Below are 13,071 nucleotides of genomic sequence, written 5' to 3' on the forward strand. Positions count from 1 at the left end.
GATTGATGCGGCTCGTCGGAAGCGGGTCAAGTACGAATCTAGTTGTCTGGCGATTGGTTATGGTTTCATTCCTTTCTCATTTTCTTCCCTTGGGGAATTAGAGAAGGAGGCTGTTTCTTTGCTAAAGCGGGTTCAGAAGAGTTCGATGGCGCAAGATATTGGTGCCGGTGCTGCTGCTCATATTTTTACTAGGATAGGTTTTGCTATTGCTAGAGGTGTGGGGGCCCAGATTGTCTCTAGGCTTCCCACTAATTTTTTGTAAGTTTTAAAACTTTTAAGTTAAAAAAAAAAAAAAAAAAAATAATAATAATAATAATAATAATAATTCGGAGTAACACTTGGGAAAAAAAATATAAATAATTTTTCCACTTGAAATGATATATTCTCATTCTCATTTTCATTATACTCAAAATTTCCAAATTGGCCGTTAACTTGCTTTCTTCTTTACAACGTTCCCTCTCCAAATATATTTAATCACTTTCCACTTTCTCTCATAACATTAAATAAATAAAACTTCATATCTGAAATCAATTTATTACAATTCCTCTCTTCATTTCCCTCACTCACGTTCTTCTCGTTTCACCTCCCCCCAACGCTTTTCCTTCTGCCGGCCGCCGTTGTAATTTTCCGGTGAGTAATCACTCACATTATACTTTACGCCCTTATCAAAATTGATCGTACACCGTTTTCATTTTCAATATTTATTATTATATTTTGTTACAGATATAATTATGCCACAAGAAATTAGTTCAACTCCGACGCTATTTACATCACCGAGCAAAAATTCACGAGGACTTAAAGGTTTAAATTCATTGACGAACGGAAACGAAGAGTTCATCGATGATCGTGAATTAGCTCAACGAAAAGCGGAAGCAGCAGGTACTTTTTTTTAATGACAAATAATCGCAAATTAACATGCTACAGACAAATTTAGAAATATGCAGAGCCTGACAAAATTGATTTGTTTAATTAAAATTATAAATTTAAATCGATGATAACAAGAATACGGATTATTCTTTCAATTTTTTAAGTTATTATGATGGATACATAATGTGTGAATTAGTCGTTATTCTTATTGTTTATATCAAATAGGATAGGATATGTGAAATACGGACGGACATTTGTAACAAATATATTTATATATGTATGTACGTATCAATTAGTCATTATTTTAGTTCTTTATATTTAATATTAATATGTTTATAATTTATAAATATATTTACAATGTATAATATATTCATAATTTACTTTTACTGTATAATTTATAATATATTCATAATTTATAGTATTTTAATGAATAATAAACTAAAATTTAAAACAGTGTTACATGTATGCCTTTCAGGTTTAAAGAATTTATTATATCATGAAATTGTTTGGTAACAATATTAACTTTTTACCTTCCTTATTAAATTAAATTAAATACTTGCAGAGTTTATTCTAGGCTTCCTTTTATATATCTATATGACTATATATCCATCCGTATATCCATCCATATATATATATATATATATATATATATATATATATATATATATATATATATATATATATATATATATATATATATATATATATATATATATATTAAACGGAAATAATAACTATATAACTTTATTATTTGATTTAAAAGTGATATATCTCTAATAAGGTAAAAACTACTCCGTAATTTGAATATTTATTATTTATGTTAATTTATTTATCAATGTAATAACATTTCGGAATAGTTATATTTCAATATATGGTATAAAAATGGGTACGCAGTCCGCAGGCGGGCAGATGATCTAATATCCGTAGAAAACGGGTTTTCATTGTGACTTTGTTATGATTTTAGGCCCACATTCTTTGGAGTGGGTCCAACCCAGGCCCATCACTAAACATGCCTAGTATTAAAGTAGCAAAGAACACTTGATTAGGTGATGCTTAACAGGACCATTTTTTCATAATTATCACTGCTTTAATAAAGTTGATAATTAAATTTTTATTAGATAACATCCGTTAGCTACCTCGGCCCTGAAGAAATCTAAAAGAATAAATTTGCTACTCTTTTAATGGACAAGTGAATCATTACGACATTAAGTCTAACATTATGATTAGGAGTATTCTAAGATGACTTATTACACAGTTTGTTTGAAAATTAAGTGTTCTTGAAACTTTGTTATGATGATATATAGTGGTAGTGTAATAAAGCTAAATAATATTTGCCATGCGTGTATTGTGTATGTTCTTTGATCACCAATTAAAAATGTGATATGATCGTAACAAAAAAACTATTAAGATATAATAGTATAAGTCCTAGTTCAATATTGAGATCAAATCCTCTAGAACGGTTTTTAAATCTACATGAAATGTTATACTACTAGCGTACTACTCTCAGATACATTTTTTCTCAGAAGTTTATACTCCATATCTAATACCTAGTATCTAATATAAAGGACAAAAGTGATATTTGACAAGTCTTTGTACTTTTTATATAAAAATTAATTGTGTGTTTCACGAGTCTTCGCACGAGGTTACTTCTGTTGCATGTCCTGGAACTTTTGAGTTAAACGGAGACAACACCACTTTTGTGGAAAGGGTGGCTCGATTGAAGATAGAAAAAAAGAAAAAGAAGGGAAAATTGAAGGAAAGTCGAGAGAATACAACGAATAGACAGATAGATCCATACCGATCTTGATTGGCCGTAGGGGAATAATTTAGGGTTAAGGCTATAAATACGCTATATACTTTCACTTTTGTTCCAATGTAGACTATATACCCAAAAAAATATCAGTGTAGGCTATATACTTTCAAAAAATGTACTAATATGAACGCAATGCACTTGTTAATCAGATAAAACAAAATTGAGCGAACAAAAGTGAAAGTATATAGCCTCGGAACAAATCATTTTTGTATATAGCCTACATCGGAACACAAATGAAAGTATATAACATATTTGTAGCCATATAAAATAAAATAAAAATGTTAAAAAATTGATTTTACCGGTTCAACAGTAACCGGTCACCAATAGCCTACATTAGAACACTTTTTAAAGTATGTGACCTACAATGGTAATTTATTGGGTATATAGCCTACATTGAAACAAAAGTGAAAATATATAGCGTATTTATAGCTTTAACCCAATGATTTATTGCGATTGCGAGAAGCATTCGTGCAAATTTTTTTGCAAGTCATGGTATGTTATGAATAAAATGTTCCTAGAGATCAACTAAGAGGTGTGAACTTGGGTCGAGAAGGAATGTCGCCTCCACCTCGAATTCTTATAAGCTCATTAATCATGATGAATACTTGGGTTACGGGGAAGCCATTCAAAACTTGTTTTTAGGTGACAATGTAGACAATATGGGCGTTTTTGTGAAGTCAAGTAAAGGCGGTTATTTGATTTTGGCGAAAGATAAAATGACTGAAGTGACTTTTGCGGGTTTTGATGCTATGATGACGTGCATGGCCGAAAGCTAACTGGTTACGGTTAATCAAATTAATTATAGTGATATCTCCATGCGCCGGTTAAAAGTAATCATCATTAAAAGCTGTAGGATCGATTAAACTGAGTTTATACAATATGGAGCGTGGAATCCTCGATATTGTGTTTTATATCAAAAACACTTAAAGACTCAATCGATCTGCCAATAGATGAACTTGTTTAGCCTAAGAAATCGACACAAGATGATGCTAAACGACTGGAATTCTCTAAATACGGCTAGAGTTGTTACGTGTTGTGTAACCTTAACAATGAACCCGAAACCCTATATCTATACTACCTGTCGACCGATCCGTACGAATGCACATGTAATCGTGCATATCACCTGGATACGTACAGATACATACTTGATCCGTACGGATGGACATACTTGTATGCTTACCCGCTTTCTAGGTCGGAGTTCCTTTTTGTATCTCTTGTTGAATCGGTTACCGATTTTATAAAATTCTTTATTATTTTTGCAAAAAAATATATAAATAAATATATAATATATAATATCTATAGTTTCTATTAAAATTCTATAATGATGATGTCATTATTAGGCTAATTCCTTTGTTAAGATAAAATTAAAAATAAAAAGAAAAAAATCTAAGTAACTTAGATGATGTCATTAATCTTATAAATTTTATTATTAAAAAAATTGTATTTATAGTAACTAATTATTTAATAATTTAAATAATGATGTCATTATTATTTTATATATTAATATATTAATTACTTAATTAAAAATTAGAAGAAAAAAAACAACATAAAAACAAATAATATTTTTAAAACATAATCTTTTTGTTGAAGTATATTTGGTCGAAATATTAAGGTTATGTTTTTATTCTAATTCATCTTTAATTCTTTCCTAATTAAAGATATGTAATATATTATACGGAGTGTATATATATTACATATAAATAAATAAACCCCAAGGATTTTCTTGGTGTGTGAGGAGTAAAAGATGAGCAGAAACAAAAGATCAAGTTTTAGTATTTTTATTTCCTTTGATAAAGATAAGATATACGGAGTATTTGTTTTTGTACAAATAAAAAAGTTAATGTAGTAAGTTTTACTTCGATTTTCAAAGTTACAAACAATATTGGATATTGTGTTCGGGTTATATACGGACTAGCATCCGATTGATGTTATAGTTCATTTATTCTAATCAAGTTAAGTACATCAATATGTTTGTAAAAACAACGGCATGTTTTTTAGTTGAAATCCGTGGTTTCACGGGTCATTAAAATGACTTTAACATTTACATTTATTTAATATATCTAAAATATATCATTGAACTATTTCGTTTAAACAAACCCGTGATATCACGGGTCATTTTCCTAGTATAATAATATATAATATAAATAAAAATAAAATAAAGACTTCTATAATCATATTGTAAGGTTGAAGGTTGAAATTGACTTGTTTTCAGCGTCATCTTTTTTATGTGATGATCGGGCTGAAATTGGGGAAAATATTACTGTATATTCAAAATTAAATTGTTTGATAATAGTAGTAACTGGTGTGATTATTTATATTGAAAAATTAAATAAAGTGATGATGAAATTGTTACGTCATCACAGCGGCGAGGAGGAACCAGGCAGCGGAATGGCTAAGAGAAATGGACCATGGTGCGGTGGAGCTACTCCCACCCCAACCCACCGAGGAACACTTTTGTCTATCTCTTCGCAACGGTCTCATTCTCTGCAATGTCCTCAACAAAGTCAACCCTGGTGCCATTCCTAAGGTTCTTTTAATCACTCATTGTCTTACATTATCATTTATCAATATGTATAGCTTTGTTAATTCATACTGATGATTAATTAATTAATTAATATTTGGGGAAATTTTTAAGGTGGTTGAAATTCCGATAATAGACACGGAAGGGGCTGCACAAACTGCAATTCAGTATTTTGAAAATATGAGGAATTTTTTAGTAGCTGTTGGTCAAATGAAGCTTCTTACATTCGAAGTATCTGATCTTGAAAAGGTGAGTTTATGTCTACTGTCTTCTTGCAAGTATGTAAAGATTAGGGTCACCATTGTAAACGACGTCGGTTGCGACGCCTGTTGTTGTGTTTTGGTGACTAGCCCGTCTTGATCCCGTCCTGTCTTTTAATAATTCGGTTTAGTGGTCAAATGTCGGGTCAAATGCGGGAAAAGTCTGGTCAACGTCGGTCAAAGGTCAAAAGTTCGGTTAAAATCAGTCAAAAGTCGGTCAAATCGATTAAAATTGACGTAGTTTATTATTACTTTTTTCTATTATATTAACTGATACAGTAATTCTGAAAGTGTTCACAGTAAGTTGGAGATAGGTTCTGTAACTTAATCCAAAAAAACATGGTATTCATAAACAGGTATTAGATGAACATATAGAATTAAATGTAAATACACCAATAAATATGTGCACCATTTACGCAAACTGTTTTTGGGTAACTTTGTGTGTAAGAAACTTGGGTGGCGTTTGCAGGGAGGCTCATCTGGGAAAGTAGTAGACTGTATTTTATGTTTAAAGGGTTATTACGAGTGGAGGCAATCAGGTGGGGTCGGAGTTTGGAAATACGGTGGGACCGTGAGGATAACCTCATTTCCAAAGGGATCACCTTCATCTTTACCAGGCAGTGAAAGTGCAGACGAATCGTTGGATGAATCGGAGTCGTCACAGTTTGAAGAGCTGCTCGAGTATTTACATTTATCAAGTGAAGTATCTCTCGAGGAATCGAAAGTGTCAACTGCACTTACGTTCGTGTTTGATCGTCTTGGTATTGGGCTTCTACAAGCTTATCTCACCGAGACTAATGAGCTTGATGATTTCCCCTTAAATTCAATGGTAGGTAAGGTTCATTTTGTATTGTTTGTTTCATATATTTTTTTTATTTAGTATAGGTGGCAAACTGGGCGTGTCAGGTGGGCTGGGTAATGGGTCCAAAAAGGTCATTTTTCTATCAAAATTGTATAAAAAACAAATAATCATGCCACTCGTAGTATGCATTTTTGAGTAAGATGATTTAGGAGCCTTCATGGTGCAATAAACATCAGGTGATTTTCACCACAACTCCTTTATTTTGATTTTACCCGATTGACATGTTAAAGATGAAATTTAATCCGAACAGATGTATTTTATAATCAAACGGGTTGAAATTGCCACCTTTACTGAATTGATATAATTTTTATGGTTCTCAAAGCTATGCTTGTTTACTGTTGTAGGTTATCGATATAGTACTCCGAAAGGCTGTTAATGACCTTTCTTCACTGCTTATCTCACAAGGGAATCAGGTAACTATCGAAGCAGTTAAATTTTCTGCGAATCCAAAAGCTAGATCAATAAATCATTCTAAATGCACCGTTTTCTATCTTATTCAGCTCGGTATCTTTTTGAAGAACATGTTAAAGGGCGATTGCAGACCACTGTTAAAGCATGAATTCCTACAAGCCATTACTAAATACATAGACCAACGATCTAACTTAATATCAAATGATTTCTCCAAGTTATACATATGTGGCAGCAGGTGTAAAGGCATGCAGTACAATATTAGTTACACATCTGACAACACAAGCGCGCTCGATATTCAACAGAAACAATTAGAGGTAAAAACGCAATTTTACTGTACTACATTCTCAACATTTTTAAAATTAAAACGTTAAAAGCGTCATTATACTATAGTGTTTGACTGAAGTCTGACTTATCTAGGAGCTGAAAGCTAGCTTTCATCTGACAAAACTGGAAATCAAACAAGCTCACTTAACTTGGGAACAAGAACTTAAGAGAATTGGTAATTTTTTTCTAATTATTTCCCATTTCTTTTGGGAAATCAATTTTGTATCAAAACGAAAAACTAACATTAAATCATGTTCAGCACATCACATGAAGGACCTTGAAGTAGCTTCATCTTCATATCATAAGTTTTTGGAAGAAAACCGACAGCTGTACAATCAAGTTCAAGACTTAAAAGGTCAGCACTTACGGTCTTAACCATCATGTTTGTATATAAGCAAGGTTGTAAAAGTCGTTAGTCAGGGATTTGCCGGACAGGACCTTGTATGGACTAATCGGCCAAGTCGGAGACTTGTCGTACGTTGACCAACTCTGACTTTGACCGAATGATTATGAAATTTTGTTCGTTCTAATTCGCAGGAGCCATAAGAGTTTACTGCAGAGTACTACCCTTTCAGCAGGAGCAACCTGATGAACAATCGACAGTTGACTACATCGGAGAAAACGGTAATATTATGATCGTTAATCGTCATAAGCAGGGCAAAGAAGCTAGGAAGATGTTCAGCTTCAACAAAGTGTTTGGAGGGAACTCAACTCAAGGTAAGTTAATCTTCTTGCACGTGAAGTTATTCTAGTTTCACGAAAAATTATAAAAAAAAAAAAAAAAAAAAAAAAAAAAAAAAAGTGTCGCATTTAACATTGTTCAAACTTATTTGCAGAACAAATATATGTAGATACACAACCATTGATTAGATCTGTGCTTGATGGTTATAATGTCTGTATCTTTGCATATGGCCAGACGGGCTCGGGTAAGACTTACACAATGGTAAGACGATTGTTTACTTTTTTTTATGTTTTGGTATTTGAGATTATGACTTGTTATTTTACCTTGTTTTACATGATATTGATGCTTGAATATCATTTTTTTTATATGTGTAGAGTGGGCCCGACTTGACAACTGAGGATACGTGGGGTGTAAATTACCGAGCTTTGCGAGATCTGTTTCAATTATCGGAAGAAAGGAAAGACTTTATAAAGTACGAAGTTGGAGTTCAAATGATAGAAATATACAATGAACAAGTGAGAGATCTCCTTGTTGTTGATCGCTCCAATAGAAAATATCCTTAATTTTTTTTTTCCTTTGTGATCCTTATATAGCATTTTCTTGTGAATTTATTATTAATTATTAATCTTGTTATGCCTTGACAACCAACACGTTAGATATACGAAATAATTCCCAACTGAACGGTCTTAACGTTCCCGATGCGTCTTTAGTTTCTGTCAAATGTACACAAGATGTTCTTGATCTGATGAAAATTGGCCACAAAAATCGTGCGGTTGGTGCGACCGCTTTAAATGAGCGCAGTAGCCGTTCTCACAGGTAGACCACCTTTATTGTTTTATTTTAGCGGTGGCAATTTCAATATTGGGTGAATTTGGGCTATGTTAAATCTCAGATGGCTCAAATGAAAATTTTTTCTGAAAAGGGAACAAATCAAGTAGGTTAAAAGTTACTAAAGTCCATTTTAATGTGTGATAGAGTGGTTTATTCGAAGGCAAAGGTGTTTGTGGGTCAACCCAACTGAGCCCCTTTTGACCTTTACGTAAAAAGTCTTGAACTTTCGACCTTTACGTATAAAGTCTTGAACTTTCGATCGACCTTTACATAAAAAGTTTTGAACTTTCTATCGACCTTTACGTAAAAAGTCTTGAACTTTCGACCTTTACGTAATAAGTCATGCTTCAACTCGAACCGATTTGACCCATTACGTAACCTGCCCGCCCTGCCCATCTTGCCACCTCTATTCTATTTGTTTCAGGAGAATATATTTTTGATTTTCTTACAGTGTTCTAACGGTTCATATCCGAGGAAAAGAATTAGTTTCCGGGTCGACTTTGAAAGGTTGTCTTCATCTGGTTGATCTTGCCGGGAGCGAGAGGGTTGACAAGTCGGAGGCCGTTGGCGACCGTTTAAAGGAAGCTCAGCATATTAACAGATCTTTGTCGGCACTTGGAGATGTTATATCAGCCCTTGCACAAAAGAGCACACACATTCCTTATAGAAATAGCAAGCTTACTCAAGTATTACAAGATTCTTTAGGTAACACTTTAACTTTTAGTCTACCTGTGAAGGAAGAAACTTTTGGTCCATTTAGTTATAAATGAGTTAACTGGGGCTATATTTTACATGTCAAATTATAAATATACTCTGAAAATTGCTAATGAGGGAGAATCAAGTAAAACGAGTAGAATATGCGTATTGTTAATAAGGTAAGCTTCTCGGTCTAAAATTTTTGGACTTGTGCAAAAACTCTCGGGTTTGATCGTTGTGTGTGAGAGTTTCGGATTCGTGCAACAAATTGTTATTCCATCCAACAACCCAATCAAACAACAAAACTATGGTATAACGATAACAAAAGTTATATTTTACAAAACTGAAATGACACACAACCTGATATAGCAAATTCAATTAATATGAAAAGCTAACTAGTAGAGTGTTTCATGCTTTGTTAATGCTTCAAATTTGTATAATCTACTAGTAAAGGGTTGGAAGCTTTTGATGTTTTTGAATAGTTATTTTTAGAAGTTCAGAAAGATGAACAAATAAGTGGGTCTCGTTTTGACCCATTACCTATCATGCCCAACTTGCCACCTTTAACATAGTAAGGAAATAATCACAACTCACAAACATAGTTTCCTTTGCAGGTGGGCATGCTAAAACGCTGATGTTCGTGCATATCAATCCTCAGACTAATGCCATTGGAGAGACAACTAGCACCCTCAAATTTGCTGAAAGAGTTGCATCAATAGAACTGGGTGCTGCTAAATCAAATAAAGAAACGGGCGAAATTAGAGAGATGAAAGAAGAGGTTTGGATTTCACTTTCGTCGTCTTATTTTAGCAAACAAGAATAACAACTGTTATTATGTGTTCTATGATGAGTGATGACCCTTCCTTTCATTCACTCAGATATCGAATATGAAGCTATTGTTGGAGAAAAAGGAGGCTGAATTAGAACAACTGAGAAGTGGAAATGCACGAGGTGCGATTTCACCTGTTCGCATGCCAAGATGTAATCCTACAAATGTTATGAGGCCCGATGCTAATCAGCGCAATGTTGATGAAAATAAGCTTTCTGAGGTTAGTATTAACATTATATTTATGAGGAAGTACTATAATCAGTGCTGTAGGATCAATAATCACACACAAAAAACAGAATCTCAATTGTATGTAACAAAGGTGAAAACATTATTGTGAGGTGGTGTTGTAGCGTTGGTGCATTTCATTCAAGGTTGTAAAAGTTACGAGTCGGTCGGGACCTTGGAGGGACGAGTTGGTCTAGTTGGGGACGAGTTGGGCGTTGATCAACGTTGACTTTTAGTAACCAGTCGAAATTGGCAATTTAGATTTTTGGCTTGAGAAGAGTCTTGGCCGAGTTGGCCCAGATTACTTTTTTTCAAAGTTGTGTTACCTCAAAAATTTAAATTGGGTGACTTTCGACCAATTTGACCTCCAGTATATAATTACATAACTTGAGTTAACCTGTTAAGGGTTACTTCCAATTTATATATGAAAAATAAAAAGTTTACAGTGTATCTCTTTTCTTTCAGTAAACATATGTCCCAATGTCCATAGCAGGTTAGAAGCTGTTCATCAGGTAAACAAAGGAGGTCCCGCTTCCCATCAAAGTTTAGCGACAAAGATTACGTACCCAAAATGCCTCTTCTACCCGAAGAAGGATCGCAATCTCCACCTATTCGAAGATCGTTATCTACAGATAGAGGGGCCCACATTAAAAACAGGATCAAACCCGATACACCTGATATCCCTCCAATAACAAAATCACAATATCCTACACGAGCTTTCATCAACCGATCTCTAGCCACCTTACCAAATTTACCATCATCTACTGACAGTAAAAAAGGGTATTTAAGTTCACAGGATAACTTTTCTGCAGCATTACTTAATCTTCCAAAGGTTAATGGTAGAAAAGGTAATCAAGAACAAGAAGAAGAGCAATTTAAGCAAATGCTTAATGTTAGACAAGGTGGTGTCGGAAAAGTTAAGCTTGAGAATAATCAAGTCAAAGCAAAAAGTCAACTCCCTATTAAGATCCATAAGGCGGACCTTTTACGGACAGTGTATTCTGATGTAGATGGTGCTGAAACCGCTGAAGAGGGTCAAAAAAGTGACTCTTTGGAGGCGGAAAATGAGGTTGTATCTACTAAACCGCATATTTCAATGGGGATGAAAAAGCTTCAACGCAGCTCATCAAGAAATTCTGTTCATATGGAAGTCAGGTAGTGAAATCTCTCTTCGTGTCTATAACCATATTATCAGAGGTGTCCATTTTGACCCATTTGCTTATAAAGGAGCCGATTTGGGTTATGGTTAACCAGGTCAAACGAGTAGTAATGTAGAAAAATTAGATGAAAATGGGTTGAGGGTGTCTCTAAAAGTTGATAACTTTTTAATGCTTTTAATCTCTAAATGATTATTATTTGACTCGCTAATTCTTGATAAAAATTGTACAGAAAAGTAACTGGTTAACAAACAAGCACACAACTTTCTTAACCTGTTACTCGACCCTCCAATTTAGCCTATTCTAATAGTAATTATCAATCAATCAATATTCAATATATATCTTCATTCTTCAACTGTAATGTTTGACTTCCAAAGTCAAAGCTACATCTCTCACATTTGGATCATCTTATTTTAGGGAACCTGGGCAAACCCTGCAATCCTTTGTGACTGCTGGTAAAATTGAAAATAAACAACCCTCAAATGGCGCTAAGAATGGAAATGAAGTCAGCAACAATGCCTTAATTAATAAATTTAGGAGGAGCCGATCAACACCTCGAGGAAAATTCATGGTTCTACCGTAATGGATGTGACCCGACGCAACCCGTATAGAGCTTTCTTTTTGTTTTTACCACCATTTTCATCGTTTGTTTCTAGTTTATGTATAGCATAGTGCTTGATTTTTTGGACTACCACTGCCGATGCTGCCACGAGAAGATTTGGAGTATGTGAATGAATCTCTCTATTTGATTATTATGTTAAATGTTAATGTTAATATACATATACATACATACATTGGATCTCTTAATTTACTGTGGATTGATTGAGAAGAAAGACCAATTACTTTGACTATTACATACATTGGATCTCTTAATTTACTGTGGATTGATTGAGAAGAAAGACCAATTACTTTGACTATTGAACAAAGGGTGTGATCCATTTTTTAAGACCAACAATTGAGACCTAAAATAATCTAATTGTATAATGAGTATTGATTAGGACTTCAAGATGAAATTTTAGATGTCATTATTCTTGTAGAGTTTGTTTTCACATGTAATAATTTTTGAAAATGTTTCATAAGTTAACTTTTAAATTAAAGTCCTTAATTGGTGTATAGTTTGTGTTTATACATGTGATTGGTATCGGTTCCTTTTGACAAAACATTTGAATGAATATTTTCAAGTGTCATGTATGAACTATACTAAGAAACAAAACATTTGTGTTTTGATAGAACTCTTAATATATACATGTATAGGATAATATTTAGATCCTTATTAGTATGCGTTGAGTGTGTTTCTAAACAAAATGTTTCTTTGCACATTCTAAAGATAATCGACATTATCAAAACTCTTGTTAAAAATGATTATAGATCATAGATTTAACAACGTGGTTTGAAAAATAGCGATTGACATGCTTATTCCATGATTCCCTTCATTCATGTCAAAGTTGCTCTCCCTCCCAATCGGAGCACTTGTTTAAATACTACTATCCAAATAATTAAATCCATATGTGCTTTTCCTAACGGGGTAGGAAATAAGCATGACATGTGACTTTTTGGATATGGTCGAGTGAGTGGCTAATGACCCGTCAGTGA

The 13,071-nt window shown here is 33.4% G+C and overlaps 1 protein-coding gene across 1 annotated transcript; it reads left to right on the forward strand.

The window, feature by feature from the left end:
- Window positions 1–601: 601 nt before the first annotated feature.
- On the forward strand, window positions 602–12,299 carry LOC139850530 (kinesin-like protein KIN-14F). Its single transcript, XM_071840101.1, has 18 exons — window positions 602–630; window positions 724–879; window positions 5,044–5,207; window positions 5,316–5,450; window positions 5,931–6,290; window positions 6,668–6,736; window positions 6,824–7,048; window positions 7,152–7,233; window positions 7,318–7,413; window positions 7,596–7,775; window positions 7,895–8,001; window positions 8,115–8,293; window positions 8,392–8,556; window positions 9,023–9,276; window positions 9,882–10,045; window positions 10,146–10,316; window positions 10,815–11,476; window positions 11,896–12,299. The coding sequence occupies exons 2-18, from the start codon at window positions 732–734 to the stop codon at window positions 12,059–12,061; spliced, it is 3,327 nt and encodes a 1,108-aa protein (XP_071696202.1). The 5' UTR covers window positions 602–630; window positions 724–731; the 3' UTR covers window positions 12,062–12,299.
- Window positions 12,300–13,071: the final 772 nt, after the last annotated feature.

Source organism: Rutidosis leptorrhynchoides, chromosome 5 (assembly GCF_046630445.1).
Source record: "Rutidosis leptorrhynchoides isolate AG116_Rl617_1_P2 chromosome 5, CSIRO_AGI_Rlap_v1, whole genome shotgun sequence".
Lineage (NCBI taxonomy): Eukaryota > Viridiplantae > Streptophyta > Magnoliopsida > Asterales > Asteraceae > Rutidosis > Rutidosis leptorrhynchoides.

What these genes read in the sequence shown, in the direction of transcription:
- LOC139850530 (XM_071840101.1), top strand. Translation starts at nt 732, where the DNA reads ATGCCACAAGAAATTAGTTCAACTCCGACGCTATTTACATCACCGAGC. An exon ending in ACAAGAACTTAAGAGAATTG is followed by an intron (nt 7,234 to 7,317) that starts GTAATTTTTTTC and finishes AATCATGTTCAG; the next exon opens with CACATCACATGAAGGACCTT. An exon ending in CGGGTAAGACTTACACAATG is followed by an intron (nt 8,002 to 8,114) that starts GTAAGACGATTG and finishes TTATATGTGTAG; the next exon opens with AGTGGGCCCGACTTGACAAC.